The sequence below is a fragment of the Myotis yumanensis genome, unplaced genomic scaffold (genome assembly GCF_028538775.1).
Source record: "Myotis yumanensis isolate MYYU_CA2020_CCGP unplaced genomic scaffold, mMyoYum1.0.hap1 SCAF_3, whole genome shotgun sequence".
Classification (NCBI taxonomy): domain Eukaryota; kingdom Metazoa; phylum Chordata; class Mammalia; order Chiroptera; family Vespertilionidae; genus Myotis; species Myotis yumanensis.
The window spans coordinates 117699792-117723833 of NW_027223754.1; the positions used below are offsets into that span (position 1 = coordinate 117699792).

Here is a 24042-nt window from a genome sequence, read left to right on the forward strand (position 1 = left end):
TCACTGCCAAGGGCACAGAATGTGGAGGATGTAGACAGGGTTTAGCATTAGAAACTTATACTCCTATGAAGCCAGCCATGTCCAACCATAACATGCCTATTCAGAACATGACTGCTTACCCAGGCACCAGTCATAGACCTTTGAAAGTATGACTTCAACGGTTAAAAATAGTGTTTCCAAATTTCACTTACCTTCAGTGGCAAAATATTCCAGATGGCATAATGTTTCATCCATGTATTTTGAATCTTTCGAAAGTCTATTAAAAATTACATTGTCCTATAAAATAAGGAAACAGTGTGACTGGCAAACTGTAAGTAAACCTTTGGTTAGCATTTTGAACACAGCTTTGTTTCAATGGTGTTTATTTTATTCTCATGAGAATACTGAGTGGGCAAGTAGAAATATTGTTCTTAGCTGGATTCAGCCATGAGCTTTGGAAAACAAATTGCGTATGGATGTGTCCAAATAAAAACAGCCATGAGGATGTAAAGTACTGCACAGGGAATATAGTCAATAATACTGAATGACTATGCCTGGTGCCAGGTGGGTACTTAAGTGATCTGGGGATCACTTCGCAAATTATAGAACTCTCTAACCACTATGCATACACCAGAAACTAATATAAATAAAACTGAGTGTCAGCTGTAATTGAAAACTAAAATTTAAAATATAATAATAGAAGTTTAAAAAAAACATGTTGGGGAAGACCATCGGTGTCAGCAGAACCATCCAAGACACAATGGTGCTACATTCTCCCAAGTCTGCACAATTCGCACCAAAGTTTATAACACCTTTGTACAGAAGTGAGAAGGGCAAAGGCATGTCCTAAATTGCTCAAGTACTCTTGCTTCCTGACACTCAGAAGCTCCTAACCGGGGAGGACACCTCCCATGGGGCATGGAACCCCTGTCAGCTGAGAAACACATCACCCTCTGACAATTTCCATGACTAACAAGCAGGGCTGAAGGACTGGACAACACAGATGATCCATCTAATATGCTATAAACTGTACAGTTTTATGACACAATTCTGTTTTAAAGAAATCTAATTTGGTTTGGGGAGACAGGTTGAAGAAAACTAAATCCTATAAAAATAAAAACTGCACTGTAGCTTTTCCATATTTACACTGTTTAGTTACAGCCTTCCTCTGTGCCACCAACATTGCCCCCTCTGTATTTGCTGTGGTACTTAGAACACAATGGCAAATAAACAAACAAATAAAACACTTAAAAAACCTATCATGTGCGAACATAATTTTGATTTCAGTTATTACTATAAACAGAATTCTTTAATGAGTCCAGATAAAATGCCTTTAGAATTCCCATGCATTACTCATTTTTTAAAAGTTCTAGCTAAGTGTACTGAAATAAGAAAATGCTTCTTTCCACAATTGATAAAGATTAGTAAGATTTTCAACTTCATATTCTTGAAACAGGCTCATAAAATGAGCTTAATAATTCTTTCCTTCTACACATAGGACCATATAAGATATAGTTTTGCCAGTCAGGCTCATATATAGTAATATCTTTCTTTAAAGATAATACATTTAGATTTGATTACTGGGAGGCAGTCAAAACAAAAAGCCCGACCTAGGAAACTGACCAAAAAGGGGAGTAAAAATATGGCCACATAACCCTCTGTGATGAATAAAAAAACAAATCACAAAAATTGAGAATAGCTGTTTTAAGTATATATATATATATATATATATATATATATATATATATATATATTCACAAACATATACAATCTTCATATATATAATCATACAGGATGGGGCAAAAGTAGGTTTACAGTTGTTCATATGGAAAGACATGTAGGTCGTGATTACAATAGCTTTATTAACTGGGTTTCCCACACTCACAACTATAAACCTGCTTTTGCCCACCCTGCATATACAAGGATTATCACAAATTACTTTATCTTCCCAAAGTTACCACACAATGGTGATAAACTAGAATCAGAATTGATACTCCCGGGATTTTCCATGACACAGCAAGTTACTGTTTCTGAAACCAGCTGTTGACTATAAGCTAGCCTTTCACCGGCCATCCTTGCCACCCTGGCTTGAACCACCATTATCGTCAGTGGGCTTCTACTACGAAGTCAACCTGATGGCCCACCTGAAAGAACCTTTCACCTTTGGGCAAAGGACCAGAATGATGAGGACAGTGTTTGGGAAAAGCCCCAGGTCAACAGCAGGGCTGCCAAGAACGCCCAGCTGTGCAGGACTAGACAGTACTTACAGCCCCTTTACAATAGAGCCGGAGTTGTCCTGAAGGAGTTCGAGCAATCACAGACATTCTCTTTCTGTCACTGTAGATATAAAAAAAAGGAAAAGAAAGTTCTCATTGGTCTGTTTTATAGGACCTATGTCCTATGATTAAACACCAAACAAGTCAAAAGGTGGTCTGGCAAGGCCCAAAACGACCAACTTCCATTTTTCCCCACCTTTTTCCTCAAAGTCAGATTTTAATTGTATATCTCCTATTCTTTTTATTTACATATAATGGACATAAACCTATTCCTTTTCCTGCCATAAAAAACTCACTAGTGTAGCTTTTTATAGTCAAAGACACAGAAACAGAGAATTTGAGCATCTACTAAGGACATCTAATTCACTTCTGACAATACTCTGTAAAATTATTTTTCTTTACTTTGCAGTTCAAAAATATTAAGTAACCTGCCCAGTAAGAGCAAAATGGAGAACCTTCACTATAAATCCACCTCACTCAGAAGTTCCTCATTGTATCTTTTAACAGGAGTAGAAAGAAATTACTAATTCATAGAACACCCCTAACTGAGCACTAAGGTATACTCTATCACTCCTTTCCCCACTCCAACGTGGACACTTCCTTATTCATCTTTCATCGTAACCCATCCTCACTCAGGAAGCCTCAATGGCTCCCCATTGCCTATGGATTCATCTTCTTGCTGATCTCCAACGAACTCTGCAGCCTCCCCTGATCTCCCACTTAACCCTCTCACACACCAGGCTCCCAGCTCACCAGAAGCCTTACTGTTCTCCTTCTTTAGCCCCTCAGTTCCATGCCTTTGCAGACAACATATCATCCTCCTGAAACACATCCCAACTACAGTGGGCCCTTGATCCCCCACCTCTTTGGCCTTTGAATAGGTGATTTCCGATGGACTGTAAGCTCCTAAGACTAGGGAACATTATCTCTCCAGCTTTGTGTAAATCCCTGCATCCTAACCCATAGCACACTCTCTAAGCTGGATTTGAATTCTCTCTGAGCTACCTGGTAGCCAGGTACTCTAAGCAAGATTATTCACCCGGAATTTCAGTTTCTGTATAAAGCAAGATTGCCACCAATTACTTCAAAGAAGTGACTAAGTGGCATCCAGAAAAAGATGAGTCAACTAAATGATTTTTTGTTCCCTCTTATTCTCCGATATTTTTTAATAGATTCTCATATCTCCATCCATATTCACCTATTTTAATCTAACTCCCTTTCCTCCTCCTCATCCCTCCAATAACTGCTGCCCCCAGTTAATGCAGCCACATAACAGCACAGTTTCCAAGATATCAACAAGAGATGAGACACAAAACATCTGGAGAGATATTTACATCTGGAGAGATGTTTAGTATGCCCCTCACCTCCACACATGGACCTGTCCCCGACCCCCTACGTGAACTATTACTATTATCAACCACCTTTCTCTCCCATTGAATACTCAATCCTAAGGACTCAAGTTTGCAGTCCTAAAACTAAAGACTAGGGCTGGGAAGCATTTCCTAAAAGAGGGTAAAAAATTGATCTTTTTCAAATAGCTTATAAAGCAGACAGAGTAAACAATTTGTGAATCAGTTAATAAAGATTGTTGAAAAATCCTCCTAATTTCAATAGTAGGAAAAGATGCTTTGGAAGTAACAAGAGAAACTTGCTCTAGTATGGACAGTTCAGTGTTAAGGAGGGGAAAACAAAACATTAAGATACTTTTATAACAAACTGTGAATGATCTAGCCCGTGGTCGGCAAACTGCAGCTCGTGAGCCACATGCGGCTCTTTGGCCCCTTGAGTGTGGCTATTCCTAAGCCTTAGGAGTACCCTAATTAAGTTAATAACAATGTACCTACCTATATAGTTTAAATTTTAAAAATTTGGCTCTCAAAAGAAATTTCAATCGTCGTACTGTTGATATTTGGCTCTGTTGACTAATGCGTTTGCCGACCACTGATCTAGGCAAACAAGCAATCCGACAAGTATTCCCAGATCAAAATTAAATAAACTACAATGGGAAGACTAAGTCCGAATACGGAGAGGTGCCCTGCTCAGACCAAGTTTGTAGTAGGATGAATTCATCTTATCTACTCTTCTTTGTCAGTTTCCCAGATCCTGCATGGGAGTACTCAGATGGACCTGGGAAAACCAATGGAAATAATTCCCTCATCACATACTCCAAACTATGCAGGCATGTCTGTGGATCCTGATGCGAGAACACCAGGTTCTGGAAATCCAAAGAAAAAGAAGGATATGGAAGCATAACATTTCATTTGAAAAAAAGAAAATTTACCTACTTTGCTTTCTCTAATGAGTCACAAATTCCAGAGAGAAGAGGGTTTATGGTGATATATTTACTATATTTAATACTTAAGTGCTATATTAATCATACCATCATGCAAACGCACTGATGAAGTTATTACACACACACACACACTCACATGTATATGTATATGTATATGTACATGTATTTTATTTCAAATGCATGAAAGAGAAACATACCTAGAAAATTCCAAGACATTAAGGATTCCAAATGTCTGTTCCTGTCCCATCTAAAGAAAGAAAAACAGGCTCTTAATTGAGATGCAGCATATTTAAATCTCCCCAGTCATAAACCTGTCCACATATACCTCTCCCCCTCCTCTCTCTCCTTCTCCCTCTCCCTCTCATTCTCTCTCATTCTTCTATCCCCCTGCAAAAGCTTTTTCAACAGTACTGGTTTCCTACAAGTCAGTCTGGTGGGGTCATAGCTCCCCCTTCTGGTAAAAGCTAATTTTTCTCTAGTTAGTTTGGCTGCATAGCTACTTTCAAGACATGAAAATAAAAAGACAATTTTCAGGCCAGTTACACTTCTGAATTCAGAATTTAAGATATTTTATAGAACTATGTGCATACACTATAACATCCCCAGGGCAACCCCCTATAATACCACACATCAATTTTATTCAGCAAAATATATGACTATTCACACTGAGATTCATAAAGACCATAAATAGCCTCATGTCAGCTCTGGTTAGGTTTATCTGACAAATGCCTATGTCCTAAATTTAGGAAAAATTTTTATAATTCAAATTTTCTTAGAATTTAGATTTAAGAATAAGGAAATATAAATCATCATCAGATTTTAGGACAATTAATCAAATATCCTTTTCTTCAGGTTCTTCAAAGTTGGAACCTCAATGCTCTCAATTTTTCCTCAGAATATTCCAGACTATGTATGCACCATTTTCAAGCTTTTTGATCAAATTTGTCTCTATGCAATATATCACAGTGAAAAGAATGTAGGCTTTGGAGTTCAACAAATATGAGTTTGAGTTCAGTTTCTCCACAAGTGTGTGACTTTCTTATAAATGGTGATAGTACCTGTCCCCTAGATTGGAGAGAAAAAAATGAAGTAACATGCAAATTACCAAGTACATGATTGACACACGGTAGCATTGAATAATCATTATTGCCCCATCCACAGCTCCCCACCCCTTCTCTTTGTAACCTAAAACATAACTAACCATCTGCTTACACCAGCCTTCATCAGCCTTCACTCCCCTCTTTCTGAAACCACAAGTTCCCTTTCTCCTCAGCCTGTCCCAACTTTGTTAAGTCCCTGTGCCCACTGCTAGCCTCCTTGGCACTAGGACCATGATGGCCAGGAGCCCTCTTTGTACTGCTGTTATATCAACCATTCCTGTGGGCAGCCCAAGGACTTGGATATTAAGATGATCAGTATGGTCATGTCATGTAAATAGCTGCTAACCAACTTGAGAATTTGTGGTTTGATAATACCCCAGTATTGATGGTTGAATAGCATTTTAAAAGTTTCTATCTATATATCTATCATCAATCTATCTATCTATCTATCTATCTATCTATCTATCTAATCTATCTATATAAAAGGCTAATATGCTAAGTGTCCTTCCCTCCTTCCGGGCAATGATGTCAAGTAGCAACACCCGGCTTCCTCTCCCTAGAGAGGACTAGCCTCCTTGAAGTTTCTTCAGCCCAGGAACAACACTTGCTTTATAGCCAGGTGGAAACACTTTACACTGTAACCAAATGTCTGTGAAGCATTTTCCCATACAGTGGGGCCTTGACTTACGAGTTTAATTCGTTCCGAGACCGAGCTCGTTAAGGAGCTCGTTAACTCAAATTACTCTATCAACTCAATGCAAAAAATCGGCCGAGAGACAGCTGGTATCTCAAAAAACTTGTTAGTCGGGACACTCTTAAGTCAAGGCCCCACTGTACTTCATCTCATTTGATCCTCACAGAAGTCCTGGAGTAGGTAGATAGGAGACTCGGTGGAATCCTATTCTCTTTTCATTATCCAGAAAACAGAGATTTAGAAAGCTTAGATAGATACTTGACCTGACTGAAAAAAAGTAAGAAATGGTGGACTTTGAAAATGACTTCAGGTTTTCTCACTGCACAGAATATAGTCAAACACGGCTGCAGCCCTAGCCGGTTTGGTTCAGTGGATAGAGTGTTGGCCTGCAGACTGAAGAGTCTCAGGTTTGATTCCGGCCAAGGGCACATGCCTGGGTTGCGGGCTTGATCCCCAGTAGGGGGCATGCAGGAGGCAGCCAATCAGTGATTCTCTCTCATCATTGATGTTTCTCCCTCTCCCTTCCTCTCTGAAATCAATAAAGAAATACATATTTAAAAAAACACTGCTGATCGATGCTTCTCTGTCTCTGGATCTGTTTTTGTCAAACCTCAGAGGGAAGGTAGGGGAGGGTGGGGGTAAGGGGGAGAGATCAACCAAAGGACTTATATGCAAGCATATAGACCTAACCAATGGACACAGACAACAGGGGGGTGAGGGTATGAGTAGGGGGGGATGGGGGTAACATGGGGGTAAGGACACATATGTATTAACTTAATCAATAAAAAATTTTAAAAAAAACACTGCTGCTGTTAAATATTTTAGCCTTTGTTCCCCCTACGTGATCTATAATAATAATAATCTGCTTTGTGTTGATATTTACTGCTGTGTTGCTGACAATTACCTGAAAGAGAAGTTGGGGTGCTTCACTGGGCTGGGAAAAGTTTAGCTAAATCAGAAAGCAGGTCTAATTAAGCAAGTGTATTCTATATTTATAAAAGGCTAAGTTGACTCGTGCATGCGCAATACATATAAAGCTCTCGCTGGAGCCAATCGCACACATATGTTTCCATCTATCATTGTTGATTGTGAATTTGGTTGACACTTCTATTATAGAAAAAGGGTGAATAGCTATATTAAAATATTTCTTCTAATTAATTTCCTTTCAATGTGCATGAATTCATGCAGTGGGCCACTGGTATCTAATCTAATAAAAGAGAAATATGCAAATTGACCACACCTCTGCTATGCCCCAAGCCATGCCCACCAGCCAATCAGAGCGACTATATGCAAATTAACCCAACCAAGATGGTGGCCAGCAGCCACGGAGCTGGAGCAAGCAGGAGGCTTGGTTGCACCGGCAATGGAGGAAGCCAAGCTTCCCGCCTGCCCTGGCCAGCTGTGGCCTCCACTCAAGGCAACGAAGTTTCAATTATAGAAGATAAATAAATCCCAGATACCTGCTTCCAGCCAGCCTCCACTGGGAGCTTGGGTGGCTGGGGGCTGTGGACAGCCTGCAAACAGCCATCAGACCCTCACCCAGGATGGCCACACTCTCATGGGGTGAGGGTCCCTGCTGAGGGGCTTGGCCAGCCTGAAAACGGCCACCAGCCCCTCACCCAGGCTGGCCAGGCACTCCAGCGGGGACCCCCACCCTGAAGGGGCTGTGGCCAGCCTGAAAACAGCCATCAGGCACTCACCCAGGCTGGCCAGGCACCCCAGCAGGACCCTCACCCTGATCCGGGACACCCTTCAGGGCAAACCAGCCAGCCCCCACCCATGCACCCAGCCTCTATTCTATATAATAAAAGGGTAATATGCAAATTGACCATAACAGCACAACAACTGGGAATGACTGGTCACTATGACACACACTGACCACCAGGGGACAGACACCCAATGCAGGAGATGCCCCCTGGTGGTCAGTGTCCTCCCACAGGGGGAGCTCTGCTCAGCCACAAGCCAGGCTGATGGCTGCCAGCACAGCGGTGGTGGCGGGAGCCTCTCCCACCTCAGCAGCGCTAAGGATGTTCAACTGCACCTTAGGCCTGCTCCCTTCTGGCAAGTGGACATCCCCTGAGGGCTCCTGGGCTGCCAGAGGGATGTCTGACTGCCAGCTTAGGCATGATCCCCCAGGGAGCAGGCCTAAGCCAGTAGGTGGACATCGCCCGAGGGGTCCCAGACTGCGAGAGGGCACAGGCCGGGCTGAGGGACCCTCTCACCCCAAGTGCACAAATTTTTGTGCACCAGGCCTCTAGTATATATATAAAAGCCTAAGTATCCAAACAACCGACGATTGGTCGACCGGTTGCTATGATGCACACTGACCACCAGGGGGCAAACACTCAACACAGGAGCTGCCTCCTGGTGGTCAGTGTATTCCCATAGCGGGAGCGCTGCTCAGCTGACCGACGGGTGCCAGACGCAGGGCTCAGGGATGGCCACCGCGGCCCGGAGACCGCAGTGGAGCGGCAGCAAGCCTACCAAGTGGCAGCGGCGGCAGCAGGCACAGTGGGACCGGGATGAGCGGGAGCAGCAGGTGGCGTTGGACTGCCAGTTTCAGCCTGATCCCCGCAGGCCACGCCGAGGGACCCCACTATCAGATAGTCTTTTTTTACTTCCATAAATATGGCCTTAATCGTTTAATCAAATGACCAAGGAGTGTCGCTCCACTTTTCATCATCAGCTGACACGGTGATGACATCAATTGGCTCTCTAGTGCCCCCATATTTGTCCAGCATTGTGTCAGGGCAGAAGCATCCACTCTCTCCTTGTCTCTCCCACTGTTCCCAGCTCATCCACATGGCCTCCCAATCCCACTGTTACAATGCAGGTAAACACCCATACAACTGAATGTCCCATATGAAGGTCTAAATAAAAGTCTCCTCAAAATGAAGGGGAAGAAGACTACATTTATAAAAAACTCCTATGAAAAAATTTCACTTTTAATGATTGCACACTTCCCTAAGCAAAATCTCTTTGTTGTATGAAATAAAGTAAAAATAAATATAAGCTGATCTCTGTAGTCCATAAGAAAAGAAACTGAAAATGTCAAGAAATGGGCACTTGTGTACATTATAATATTTTATAGGTTTTGAATATAAGTAAAGAAAAATGGACTATTGCTAAGTCAAGAACAATATCAAGTTATTATATAAGTTAGAAGTGAATTTCAAATGCATTGAAGTGGCCTAGGGATTTAAGGATGAATAAACCCAAAAACTGTAACAATCAATGAGTCACCCCAAATTGAGGGGCGGAGAAAGACAGAGGAGAGAGGAGGCAGTGGCTCTCTCCAGGCCCTCATCAACCCAGACTGGAGTAACAGGCAGCCCCGCCACCTGGCCACCATGACAAACACCAGTGCCTCAACAGTCCTAACCTTCAACTTCCCCTGTTGCCCATTCTCAAGGATCCTTATGTAATCTTATTCTTGATTTAAATTTGTTCCTACTACCAAATTTTCCCCTCAGTCTTCTTGAGAGGGAAAGTAAGAAAATATAAATAAAATTAATCAACCCCTGGGCTGAAGGGAAAATAAAAACTCCTGTATATAAAAAGGAGCCTCAGTGCCAATTCCTTTCTCTCCCAGCCAAGGAGACTGAAGCAATAGCGCAAGAGCCTCATTGTGCAAGAACAGCTGGGCACCGAGGCCACAGGAATGGCCTTTAGAAGCTGCTCTCAAAGTAAGTGGGCCCTGCAGCAGTTTCCCAACTATTACTCTAAGTGCTTTACTACAAATAATTCCACATCTGTGTATTGACTTGTCAAGAAGCATCATTAAGAGAGAAAAATTACTGCAAATGCAAAAGCAATATTAATGAGCTAATAAAATTACATATCATCCTCGGTTTTTCTACAGGCTTACTTTCTCACAGAAAAAAAATGGACATTTAGCTACCATATTTACAATAGACATGCTATTTCAAATATACAGTCTTCAAGAGAGTAGGTGATCTACAAGGTAGAGAGGTGCCCAGGCATGTCACTTACGGCTTCTATGATGACTGAGTACGGTGTCCTGCCTGTGAACACGAAGCCCAGTTTCTTAGCTCCTTTCACCAAAGCAGCTTCATCTATCAATCAAGAGTTGACGAAACATTGACTAAGCACTGGTAATGCCAGAATTCTGCTTAGCAAGTACTATTTTTCAAATTAGCAAAACCCACACCAGTTAAAGAAGCCCGGCCTCATGTGCAGCTCTGTCTAGTTTAATGACTTCTGCTAGGAAATGCAAGATGGCCTGGGGCCTCCTCTTGCCGTCAAAGTGTTACTACAGTCAGTAGAACCCAGCACCAGTTTTCTATAGTTTTAACATTTACAGCCTTAGCCCATAATCTGTGTGAGGCCAGAGGCAAATAGGGGGTCTTTGTGGGGTGGGATACACCGTCACATCTCCCACAAGTAATGCAAACACCCAAGGCTCCAGAGAAGGGGACAGCAGGGCACATCGGCCAAGAGGTCTCACCTGGGGAGGAGGCCTGGTAGATGATGTTGTCTCCATCCTTTTCGGGAACAACAGTGTGGCACACGGCCAGAAGGGTGAGGAACTCTTGTATGCAAGGAGCTGTGGGCTACAAACAGAAGAGCAAGTTAATCCTTCTGTTACAACCCCACTGACACATATCAGAGTTAGATTCAAGTCATCTGCTGCCTAAAACCCCGGAATGGCTTCCTGCTCCCTTTAAACAGAGGTTGAGATCCGTAGTGTGGACTCCAGGTCCACCGTGATCTGGCACCTGCTCACCATCGAGGGCCATCTCCTGCCATTTGCCCTCCTGTGCTCTCTACCAGCCACTTGTGTCTGCAGTTCTCCCAACAATGCTCATCCTTCCTACTGTTCCATCACTGCCCCTTACATGCAGTCAGCCAATTCTTCTATTTACTCATCCTTTGGGATTCAGTTTATCAGTCAGTACATCTGAGAAGGCTGTTGTCACCCTTCTTTTGGAACATCGTTCTTGAAGTGCTAGCCCTTGTGGTCAGGTGAGAACAAAGAGGGAGCCAGTGCCCCATCCTAGGACACCCCCAGCACCCTGCCATCCCCATGCTTCCTCCCACTTCTGTAAGAGCCAGGAGGGTGAGCAGGTAAATGTATGCTCAGGCCGAGCAAACAGAAGGCACTCAAATCAATGTCAGATCCCCGTACCGAGAACTGACTCAGCAACCACTGAGTCCCTGGTCCTTCCATATCATCGCACTGACGCTTATTCTACATCAAGTTTGCTCTCTAGCTTCGTAATCTCAGTGTCTCCCTGGCCTATTATATTTTTTAAAAAACAAAACCAGAATTGTCATGGATATGTATTAAATACATTTCTTTATCCTCCCCAACCCCCACACAAAATCCTGACATTTTTCATTGGGATTAGACTGTATTTATAATTAGTGGAGAAATGACATCTTAATACTGTCCACCTATCTAAGAATATTTTATGTATTTCTATTTATTAAAGATTTCTAAAGCTTCTAAATATGGGTGCTGATATTTTATTCATTAATTTATTATTAATTTGTTAATATTATCGATTAATTTTTATTCATTCAAAAATATCTGCATGCCCACTATATATGTGAGGCACCACATTATTGCTTTTTATATTATTAATGTAATCTTACTTCCATTATGTTTTATAAGAGTTTATTGTTCACATGTAAATAAAAACATGTAATTTTATATATTAAGTCAATATCCAATTGTAACTAAACTCCTAATCACTCTCCAAGGTGTAGTTGACTCTCCTAGATTTTTAGGGCAGACAATGATATCATCCCTATTCCTTTCCAATATATAGACTTGTTTAGTTCCCACCTGTCTGCACTTTCAGAATGATGTTCAAAGACAGGGGTGACACCAGGTTTCCTTATCCTGAAGTTATTTTAAAATGACTATCTTCAATGTTTCACTCCTAAATAGGCAGCTGACTATAAATTTGAGATAGATTTGTATTTTCACATTCAGAAAACAATTTTGTGTTTGCTATTTTTTGTGGAGTTTTCTTTTCTTTCCTTGTTTTTTTTTTTTATTTAGTCACAAATGGATAGTGACTAACATTTTTAGTTTCTCCTCTGACCTGCTAATGTGATTTAAGAACAACTGCATGGAAACAGTCACACAGGAGTCACACAGCTACTTCTTATCTGCCTTCAGGAAAAGGAAATGCTCATTAAATTATAGTTCAATGAAATTTTATAACTAGAGGATTTACAAATTCCCCAAGGCCTACACTGCAAAAGTGGCTAGGAAATTTTATCCGAAAGCACATTAATTTCAGAATTTCACTTCCAGACTACCTTCTGCATCAGAGAACTATCTAGTCCTACGTGGATATTTTTGATTTAAAGATCAAAAATATCCCCAAGACAAAATTAATTTACCTTTGGTTCCCTACTGAACCTGACATTCTGTAACAAATCAGGGAAGGAAGACAAACTTAATTGAAGCCTATGGATAAGATGTTTGTAATATATTTAGGTAAGTGCTCCATGTTTGAAAGTAAACTTTTTTCACTCACTTCTAAGAAGAAAAATACTTTATAATGTTAAAGAACTGATCTTTTATCAGAGTGTGTGTATGTGTGTGTGTGTGTGTGTCTGTGTGTGTGTCTGTGTATGTATGTATCATTTTACAAGTTAAACAAAATTGTGAATTGTGGGAAAATAGACATATATTTAACATTTTAGCCATCTCTAAGTGTACAATTCAGTGGCATTAAATACATTCACAATGCTGTGTATCCATCACCACTATTTATATCTAAAACTTTTTCATCTTCTCAACAAACACTGTAACAATGAAACAATAACTCCCATTTTCCCTAACCCCTAACCCCTTGTAACCTCTCTTCTTCTCTGTCTCTATTCTATGTACCTCATAATTGTAATTATACAATATTTGTAATTCAGTTAACATTTTAATCTGCACCAAATGTTTTATATATCTAGAAATGAATACATTCCATTTATTTAATATAAAAAATAGCAGAAAACTATACATGTCTAAAATTAACTTACATTTCAATTTGCAGCTATAAAGTATATAAATGACATATATACTAGTATACAAATAATTTATTCTTGAAGACTCAAGCTCAAAAGTCCTAGGCATAATATAGTTATGTGTTCTTGCTTGGTAAATCTTTGGAAAATTATCCCACAAATAGAAAGTCACTGGTTAATGATATAATTAAGGGACCACATGAATTGTTCCTAGAGTTGACTCTCTAAGAGGCAAATTCCATCTTGGCTATCAGTCCACACAAGACTTGAAAGGACCCAGAAAATAAAAAATGATGACCCAGGAAAAACAGAAATTCTGTAGCAGATGAAAAGTACTCCCTTGGGAGGAAAGTAAGGGTTTTTTTCTTGGTTAAATGCTTTAATTTTAGTCAATGGTCCCAAGGGAATTTAAATAAAAATGTGGGATGCTTAAGCTAATCTCCCTAGGGAGGGCTTCCTTTTCATAAGGGCTACAGCTGCCCCTATAGGCTTAAAATCCTAAATTGCTTCTTCCCTTGCCTCAACCATATTTTGGTAAAATAACCAAGTGATCTAATAGACTCTGCTGTGTACCTGAAACTAGCACAAAATAATATTGGATATAGACTGTAATTAAAAATAAAATTTTAAAAATGTTTAAAAACACCCATTGGGTATATTTCATTTAATCCCATACCTTACCAAAGAAAAATATTGGAGCCTATAGTCTTCATCAGTTACAGTGGAGCTAGATGCTAAAGGTCATATGGGCTTAATTAATGTAATAACCAAAATGGAGAACGACCTCAGAAGGATTCAAGAATCCTGGAAAACTTTTTAAAAGCATTAAATATAGGCAAGTAGGCTTTTATTAAAAAACTAGAGGCCTGGTGCACCAGTGGGGTTCCCCGGCCTGGCCTGCAGCTCTCTGACATCTCCTGAGGGGTCCCTGATTGTGAGAGGGGACAGGCCAGGCCAAGGGACCCCACTGGTGCATGATCAGGGCCAGGAAGGGACCACGGGAGAGCTCCAGGGTGTGTCAGGCCTGTCTCACCCAGTTCCAATCGGCTGGACCCCAGCAGCAAGCTAACCTACTGGTAGAGCGTCTGCCCCAGGTGATCAGTGCACATCATAGCTACTGGTTGAACAATCGAATGGTTGAGTGTTCACTTAGGCTTATATATATGTATATATATTAAAAGAAATTCCTCAATGCCTGGACTTACTAAGCATTCAATGAAGTGTAAATATCCAGATTATTAAGATATCATGAAAAGTCCCCATGTTTTCATTGATGCTTAAGCTAATCTCCCTAGGGAGGGCTTCCTTTTCATAAGGGCTACAGCTGCCCCTATTCTCACTGGCTTTCCCACTAGAAAAGAAAATTTGGCTCAGGAGAGTTGAAGGTGAGGATTAAAGTAAGGATGAAAAAAGAAATTCACTAACTTCTCTAAAAATGGGGTTTCCACCTAAAATGCATGCTCTTGACCATGTGACAAGAAATGCTCATTAGAAGATCCTTATTCATGCTATCTACACTCAAATGTCAAGAGAAGACAGGCTCAAGAGCCTGTGATCGATGATCAAAAACCCCTAGAATTCCAGGACATACAAATGTGGGTTCAGCTTTGGAAAAAAACATCTGTATGTACATAAATTAACTGAGCTAAGTATTAAAGATTTCAAACATTGGGATCATGGCAGCAGGTGCAGAGGACCTCTTCTTCAAATACAGATTTTCCCCTGGCCACTGGGTTTCTATGCCAGCACACATTTAGGTCCATGCAAACACTATTCAGTATGAGTGTTCACACTGCCCACATTTCAATAGTTATGGTAGCCATAACTCCCCCGAAGAGATCTAACACAAAACAAAATCACTTTTCCAGGGAGTCACATCAGACCTATCCCTAAGATGCAAAAGTGTACAATGGCCCTTAATGATTTTACATGTCTGATTCCCCAATTAATAAAAATTCCTTGGTGGATTTTTTTCCCTTGGTGTTTTTTTTATTCATCTCTTCCCCTATTACTTAGGAAAGTGTTTGATATAAATCGGGCCATTAAACTATTTGCTAAATAAATGAATAAATAAGAGTCTCCCATTTAACCAATAGTTTGCTGCTATTCCAAGCCAACTCTGGGATTCCGCAGTACTCAGTACTCAGTATACCACCCTCATCTCACCTCCTCTGCTGCTTTTTCGCATGCTGACCTATGCTAGGAAAACAAATTCTGTGAACCTAGACTAAAAGCAGTTTCCTAAACCTCTCTGTCACCCTTTCATTTTCTCCTTCCCAATGTGAACAGATACATTCAGTCAACCATCTTAGTTATTACCTTCAGCCTGAATATAATTTGAGAATACTGTAATCCACTTTCAGAAAGCAAGTCATCACAATGCACTTGTTTCTTTGATATCCTTTATTAAAACTACACTTCTCAAGAGAAGTTTCTCCTGAAGCATAATTTTACTGCTTGGAGAACCTCTATCCTAGAAGGTGGATACACCTCTAAGATCAAAATCCAAGAAAGGGAAATTCCAAAATGGTGGTGGAGTAAATGGAACCTACAATGACACTCTCCAAGGACCAAACTGGAAATACAACTAAAATACAGAAAAACCACCCTGAAAAATCAACTGAAGACTAGCTAGAGACACCCCTGATAACCAAGGATGGAAAGTGGGTACCGCATAGAGATAGGTAGGAAGTGCGGATGTGAGAAAGGGCTGGCCAGGCTCCCACAGAGAGCCACCAAAGTTCCAGAGGGATATCTCAGCTGTGGGGCGTGCTCACCAAGTACTCTGGAGTCTAAGCCCCAAGCTTGGCTCCCCAGCCTAGAGCACCAGGACTGAGAAAGGTGCCAACATAACATATGGCTTCAAAGAGCAGCAGGTTTGCTCTCTGCCATCCAGAGATAGCCAAAGATGCAAACATACTCTTAAGGGGCCAATGCACAAAATTCTGTGTACAGCCATTCATCTTGGGTTCTGGCAGAAGGAAGGCAGAGTGGATGAGAGCTGTGTGAGCAGAATCCAGGTTTGGGGGCTCTGGGATTGGAGCTCAGAGGGCAACCACCCCAGTTTCCTATGCTGAGTCATTCCCTCACACTGTAGAGGACATCTTTCTCCAGTGAACTTTTGCTATCCAGGCAGTTTTTGCCTGGAGGGAAGTCAGTTGCCCCACCCTGTTGGAAGACCTCTCACCCAACCTTGTGGTCTATAGCCTGAGGCAAATCAAAACTGAGTGTCAATGGGACTGCAGGCAGAGGCGGGTCTCTGAAGGCTTTGAGTCTTTGCCTGATCTAATCTGGGGCCCAGGGCTAGAAAAACCAGGCCCAAGTGGACATCTTGGTCCTTTCCAAAGGCACTTAGTCCCAGCAGAGGGAGCCACAAGCTATGGATTGCTGATAGCTTGAAACAGAGTACTCAGGGACAGTCACAGACAGCATCTAACATTGTCCTGTGCTAAAGATTGGGACTCATGGCAGATCTACCTAATACACAGACACAAACCCAAACAGGCAGGCAAAACAGGGAGACAAAAAAAACAAGCCCCAAATGAAAAAACAAGAGAATTCCCAAGAAGAAGAGCTAAATGAAATGGAGATAAGAAATTTATCAGACATAGAGTTCAGAATAATGATGGCAAAGATGCTCAACATCAAGAAAAAAGATAAGGTAACTATAAAGAATGACATAATGCTAATAAAGAACACAGTGAAAGGAATACACAGCAGATTAGGAGAAGCTGAGGATCAGATCAGTGAATTCGAAGACAGGGTAGAAAAAGATCACTCAATCAGAGAACCAAAAAGAAAAAAACAATTTAAAAACACATGGACAGCTTAAGGGAGCTATGAAACATAACAATATTCACATAATAGGAGAGCCAGAAGAGGAAAAAAGTGAGCAAGGGATAGAGTGTTGGGGTCTAACCCCAACAGGTCCAGGGGTTCCCAAAGGTGTGGACGGAGTCGGCGAAGAAGGAATGACACGGAGACAGCATTCAGTTGATCAGCAGCCTAGCCAGGTTCTCTAGCCAGGATCTCCAGCCAAGTTCTGTGTTTATTGTCTTGTTACATCTGTATTTATACCAGTTGATTTTAATCCTATCCATTCTATTCCAAAGGTTAGGGCATTTCTTATCTCCATTCCAAGGTTACTCTATTGTTCTATTAAGCTACAAGGAAGTAACTGAAGGAGATTATCCTAAGTAAAGATTATGTAACTTAAGCGTGATTGTTCATAGTTAAAGTGATTAATTACCTGCCTGGCACTTAGTTAAGGGGTTTTATTCCCTCCCTAACTCCAGGGAAAAATCCTCACCTGGGGAAACAACCTTTCTTGGGGAGGTGGTCCTGTTTAAAACACATAGTGTTAAGAGGGGGAGCAAACATATGCCATATATGCCAGGTCCCTTGAAACATAAGCTGTGCAGATGTTTCTTCCTTGCAGCGACTGTGTCAAGCAGCAAGGGTGGATTGGCTTCCGGCAATAGAGAATGTCTTTGAAGACATAATGGCACAAAACTTCAATAATCTGGAGAAGGAAAAATTCACACAAGTTCAGGAGGCACAGAGAGTCCCAATTAAGAAGAACCCAAACAGGCCTACACATAGGCACATCATATTTAAAATGCCAAAAATTAAAAGCAAAGAGAGAATCTTAAAGGTAGCAAAAGAAAAGCAAATTGTTACCTACAAAGGAGCTCCCATAAGGCTCTCAGATGATTTCTCATCAAAATCTTTACAGGCCAGAAGGGATTCGCATGAAGTATACAAGGTAATGAAAACCAAAAGACTAAACCTAAGATTATTATATACAGCAAAGCTAACATTCAAAATAGGTGGTGAAATAAAGAACTTCCCAGAAAATAAAAGGCTAAAGGAGTTTATCCCCACCAAACCAGCCCTGCACAAAATGCTAAAGGGACTGCTGTAATGAAAAGAAATAGAGAGAGAAAGAAATATAGGCATTAAAATGGCAATAAATAAGGACCTATCAATAACTTAAATGTACATGGATTAAATGCTTCAATGAAAATACATAGGGTAGCTGATTGGATATGAAAACATAACCCAAATAAGTGCTATCTACAAGAGACCCACCTCAGAACAAAAGACTCACACAGGATGAGAGTGAAGGGATGGGAAAAAATTTTCCATGTAATGCAACAAACAAACAAAAGAAGCTGGGGTGCCAATACTCATATCTGAAAAAATAGACTTCAAAATGAAGGCCATCACAAGAGTTAATAAAGGTCACTACATAATACTAAAGAGCTTGATCCAACAAGAACACATAACCCTGGTAAGCATATATGCACCCAATATAGGAGCACCTAAATACATAAAATAACTTCTAGAAGATGTTAAGGGAGAGACTGACAGCAATACAATCATAGTAGGATATTTTAACACCCTGCTGACTTCACTAGATAGATCTTCCAAAAAAAAAAAAAATTAACAAGGAAACAGAGACTCTAAGTAACCCACTGGATCAGATGGATTTAATTGATATTTATAGAATATTTCACCCCAAAGCTGCAGAATATATAGTCTTCTCAAGTTCACATGGGTCATTCTCAAAGATAGACTACATATTAGGACATAAAATAGTCTCTACAAATTCAAGAAGCTTGAAGTCATATTAACCATTTTCTCAGATCATCCTATATAATAAAGAGGTAATATGCAAATTGACAGTCACACCCTCACACAAGATGGCTGCCCCCATGTGGGCACAAAACGGCCGGCAGGGGAGGGCAGTTGTGGGCGATCAGGCCAGCAGGGGAGGGCAGTTAGGGGTGACCAGGCCAGCAAGGGAGGGCAATTGGGGGCAACCAGGCCTGAAAGGGAGGGAGGGGAGTTGGGGGGACCAGGCCTGCAGGGAAGGGCAGTTGTGGGGGACCAGGCCTGCAGGGGAGGGAGGGCAGTTGGGGGGGACCAGCCCTGCAGAGGAGGGCAGTTGGGGCAACCAGGCCGGCAGGAGAGGGCAGTTGGGGGGGACCAGGCCTGCAGGGAAGGGCAGTTGGAGGTGACCAGGCTGGCAGAGGAGGACAGTTGGGGGTGACTGGGCTGGCAGGGGAGGGCAGTTAGGGGCAATTGGGCCAGCAGGGGAGCAGTTAGGCATTGATCAAGCTGGCAGGGGAGTGGTTAGAGGGTGATCAGGCTGGCAGGCAGAAGCAGTTAGGGCAGTGATAGCGAACCTTTTGAGCTTGGCATGTCAGCATTTTGAAAAACCCTAACTTAACTCTGGTGCTGTGTCACATATAGAAATTTTTTGATATTTGCAACCATAGTAAAACAAAGACTTATATATATTTTTTAAATAATTTTTATTTCTTAAAGTATTACAAAGAGTATTACATATGTCTCCTTCCCCCCCCCCCCCCCCCCCCGCCCTTAACATTCCTCCGGACTCCCCTATCCCCTAGTGTCTTGTGTCCATTGGTTATTCTTACATGCATGCATATAAGTCCCTTGGTTGATCTCTTAACGCCCCCCCAAACCCTCCCTAGGCTTCCCACTGTAGTTTGACAGTCTGTTCAATGCTGCTCTGCCTCTGCATCTACCCCTGTTCATCAGTCTATACTGGTCCCCATTATCCGTTTCAACCTCACCAGGGCTGTCCCAACCTCACTGGGGCTGTTTCGGCCTCACCAGGGCCGTCCCAACCTCACCGGGGCCATCCTGACCTCACCGGGGCTGTCCCGACCTCACCAGGGCCGTCTCGACCTCACCGGTGCTGTACCTCACCAGGGCCGTCGCGGCCTCACTGGGGCTGTCCCGACCTCACTGGGGCCGTTTCAGCCACACCGGGACCATCCCGACCTCACTAGGGCTGTTTCAGCCTCACTGGGGCCATCCTGACCTCACCGGGGCCGTCTCAATCTCACCGGGGCCGTTTCAACCTCACCGGGGCCGTTTCACCCTCACCGGGGCCGTCCCGACCCCACTGGGGCCGTTTCGACCTCACCGGAGCTGTCTCGACCTCACCGGGGCCGTTTCAACCTCACCGGGGCTGTCTTGACCTCACCGGTTCCATCTCGACCTCACCTGGGCCATTCTGGCCCTGGGTGCCGTCTCAACCTCACCGAGGCCATTCCGACCTCACCGTGGCCGTTTCGGCCTCACCGGGGCCATCCCAGCCTTACCGGGGCTGTCCCAACCTCACCAGGGCCTCCTGACCTCACCAGGGCTGTCCCGACCTCACCGGGGCTGTCCCGATTTCACCGGGGCTGTCTTGACCTCACCGGGGCTGTCTTGACCTCACCGGGGCCGTATCGACCTCTCTGGGGGCATCCTGACCTCACCTGGGCCATCCCGACCTCACCGGGACAGTTTCAGCCTCACTGGGGCCGTCCCGACACCATTGGGGCCGTATCGGCCTCACTGGGGCCGTCCTGGCCTCACCGGGGCAACACGAAGTTTGGCACTTTGTCCCCTGCCAGGCGGCTCCCCGCCAGACACAATCTCCAGGCGTTCCTGGTGGCTGAACATCCGGCATGCCTGCTCGGACTTCGCCCTCCACCAAGTGCACTGACTGCCCATCTGCCATCCCTCAGCGTCCCATGTGAGACTGGAACCAGTGGACGTGCTTGTGCCTGCTGGTACAGCGGTTTCACCTCGCCGGCCCAGCCGGCCTGGCCCCGGCCTCCCCCGAACCCGACTCCGGCCCCCGAGTGCATCCCTCCCGGATGCGAGGAGCCGAAATCTGCAGCCTGCTGGGTTGGGCTCTGTACTTGGTGCCTCTGCACATCCTACTCAGTCTCAATGCTCTTCTTTCTTTCCTTCCAGTTGTAGAGCTTCCACTGGGCCAGCTTTCCCATGGTTCTGTATGATAGCTGTTTGTCCTATAGTTGGTAGTTTCGATGTTGTTGTGAGAGGCAGCACGCACAGGTCTGTACCTTACACTGCCATCTTGGTTCTCCTGAGTCTGCTTCTTGAGTGTGTTTTCCATGGGTGCGAGGAGTTGAAGTCTGCAATTTGTTGGGTTAGGCTTCAAAAGCGCAGGTGGGTTTTTTTGTGCCACTGTCACAGTTTGGATGGGGATGTAAATTGAGTAGGGTGGGGTCTCAGGGAGTCACCGGGGTGGGGCAAATAGCAATGGGGCATCTCCGTGGCTCCTGGCCTCTCTGGGGCTCTGGGACTTCGCGTCCCCCAGTGCCGGTGAGCAGCTGCGCGACAGAGCCTCCCTCGCTTTCCGACTGCTGCAAGGCCATGCCGCCTCTCCCCGTGGGGTCTGGGGCCTCAGAGACCCACCCAGGGGATTCGAAAGTTCGTAACCCCTTCCGATTGAAAAAAGCTACGCATCCAGTTGCAGCCTGCCTGGTGCGCGACTCTGTACCTGTTTTTGGCACCTCTGTAGCTCCTACTCAGTCTCACTGCACTTCTTTCTTTCCTTCCAGTTGTAGAACTTCCACTGGGCCAACTTTCCCATGGTTCTGAATGGTGGTTGTTTGTCTTATAGTTGGTAGTTTCAATGATGTTGTGGGAGACAGCACGCACAGGTCTACACCCTACGCCGCCATTTTGGTTCCTCCCTTTCTGTCTCTTCAAGACTTATATTTTTGATATTTATTTTATATATTTAAATGCCATTTAGCCGAAACCGGTTTGGCTCAGTGGATAGAGCATCGGCCTGCGGACTCAAGGGTCCCGGGTTCGATTCCGGTCAAGGGCATGTACCTGGGTTGCGGGTACATCCCCAGTGGGAGATGTGCAGGAGGCAGCTGATCGATGTTTCTCTCTCATCGATGTTTCTAGCTCTCTATCTCTCTCCCTTCCTCTCTGTAAAAAACCAATAAAATATATATTAAAAAATAAATAAAAAAAATAAATGCCATTTAACAAAGAAAAATCAACCAAAAAAATGAGTTCACGTGTCACCTCTGACACGCGTATCATAGGTTCGCCATCACTGGGTTAGGGGCAAACAGGCAGGCAGGCAGGCGAGCAGTTGGGAGCCAGCAGTCCCAGATTGTGTGGGATCAAGCATAAACTGGCAGTCCGACATCCCCTGAGGGGTCCCAGATTGGAGAGGGTGCAGGCTGGGCTGAGGGACACACTCCCCATGCACAAATTTCGTGTACCGGGCTCTAGTAATGGAATAAACATAGAAATCAACTACAGTAAAAAGACTCAAAAACATTCAAACACATGGAGGCTAAGTAGCATGCTATTAAACAATGAGTGGATTGCCAATGAGATCAAGAAAGAAATCAAGGGCCCTGGGTTTGTTTCCCGTCAAGGACACAAACCTCAGTTATAAGTTCAATCCCTGGCCCTGCTCGGGGTATATGTGGGAGGCAGCCAATCGATGTGTCTATCTCACATCAATGTTTTGCTCTCTCTGTCACTCCCCATCCATTCCACTCTCTCTAACAAATCAATGGAAAAATATCCTTGTGTGAGGAAGAAAACAAACAAACAAACAAACAAACAAAAACAAAAGAAAAACAACTTCTTGGAAACAAATGAAAACGAAAACACAACCCCAAATCTATGGGACACAATGAAAGCAATCCTAAGAGGGCAGTTCATAGGACTACAGGCCTAACTCAAAATAACAAGAAAAATTTAATAATAAACTATTTAACCCTACAACTTAAAGAATTAGAAAGAGAATAACAAGAAAAGCCCAGAATAAGTAGAGGGAAGGAAATAATAAAGATTAGAGCAGAAATAAATGACATGGAGGCTAAAATAATAATATTAATAATAATAATAATAATAAATAAACCAATGAAACTAAGAGTTGGTTCTTTGAAAATATAAACAAGATTGATGAACCATTAGCCAGACTCAGTAAGAAACAAAGAGAGAGGACCCAAATAAATAAAATCAGAAACAAAAGTGGTAAAGTAACTGACACCAGAGAAATACAACGGATTATAAGAAAATACTATGAATAACTATATGCCAACAAACTGGACAACCTGGGTGAAATGGACAAATTCCTAAAAAAAAATCTATCTTCCAAAACGAAATCAGGAAGAATCAGAAACCTGAATAGGCCAACAACAACTGATGAAATTGAAGCAATAATAAATAAATAAATAAATAAATAAATAAACAAACTAACTAACTAACTCACAATAAACAAAAACCCTGGTCCCTACAGCTTTGCAGGGGAGTTTTAACAAACGTTCAAAAAACAATTAACACCTATCCTCCTCAGACTATTCCAAGAAATCCAAAAGGAAGAAACATTTCCAAGTTGTTTTTATGAGGGCAACATTATCCTAATTCCAAAACCAGACAAAGACACTACAAAGAAAGAGAATTACAGGCCAATATCCCTGATGAACATAGATGCTAAAATCCTCAACAAAATATTAGCAAATCTTATCCAGCAATATATTAAAAAGATCATACACCATGACCAACTAGGATTTATTCCACGGATGCAAGGCTGGTACAATATTTGCAAATCAATAAATGTGATACATCACATAAACATACTAAAAGACAGAAATTACATGATCATATCAATAGACACAGAAAAAGCATTCAATAAAATCCAACACCCATTTTTGATAAAACTTCTCAGCAAAGTGGGACTAGAAGAATCATATCTCAACATAATAAAGCCATATATGACAAATCAACAGCCAACGTCATACTTAATGGGCAAAAACTAAAACCATTTCCCCTAAGAACAAGAATAAGACAGGGATGTCTGCTTTTACCACTCTTTTTCAACATAGTGCTGGA

At 42.7% G+C, this 24042-nt stretch overlaps 1 protein-coding gene across 2 annotated transcripts in view; it reads right to left on the reverse strand.

The window, feature by feature from the left end:
- The window catches only part of ATP8A2 (ATPase phospholipid transporting 8A2), a 692529-nt gene that overhangs the window by 452171 nt on the left and 216316 nt on the right, over positions 1-24042 (reverse strand). For both annotated transcript variants that reach the window (XM_070409448.1, XM_070409449.1), the window contains exons 17-21: positions 10811-10916; positions 10336-10418; positions 4746-4795; positions 2247-2316; positions 192-276 (exon numbers count right to left, since the gene is read on the reverse strand). In XM_070409448.1, coding sequence (XP_070265549.1) covers positions 192-276; positions 2247-2316; positions 4746-4795; positions 10336-10418; positions 10811-10916 — 394 coding nt within the window. The remainder of the gene's footprint in view (positions 1-191; positions 277-2246; positions 2317-4745; positions 4796-10335; positions 10419-10810; positions 10917-24042) is intronic.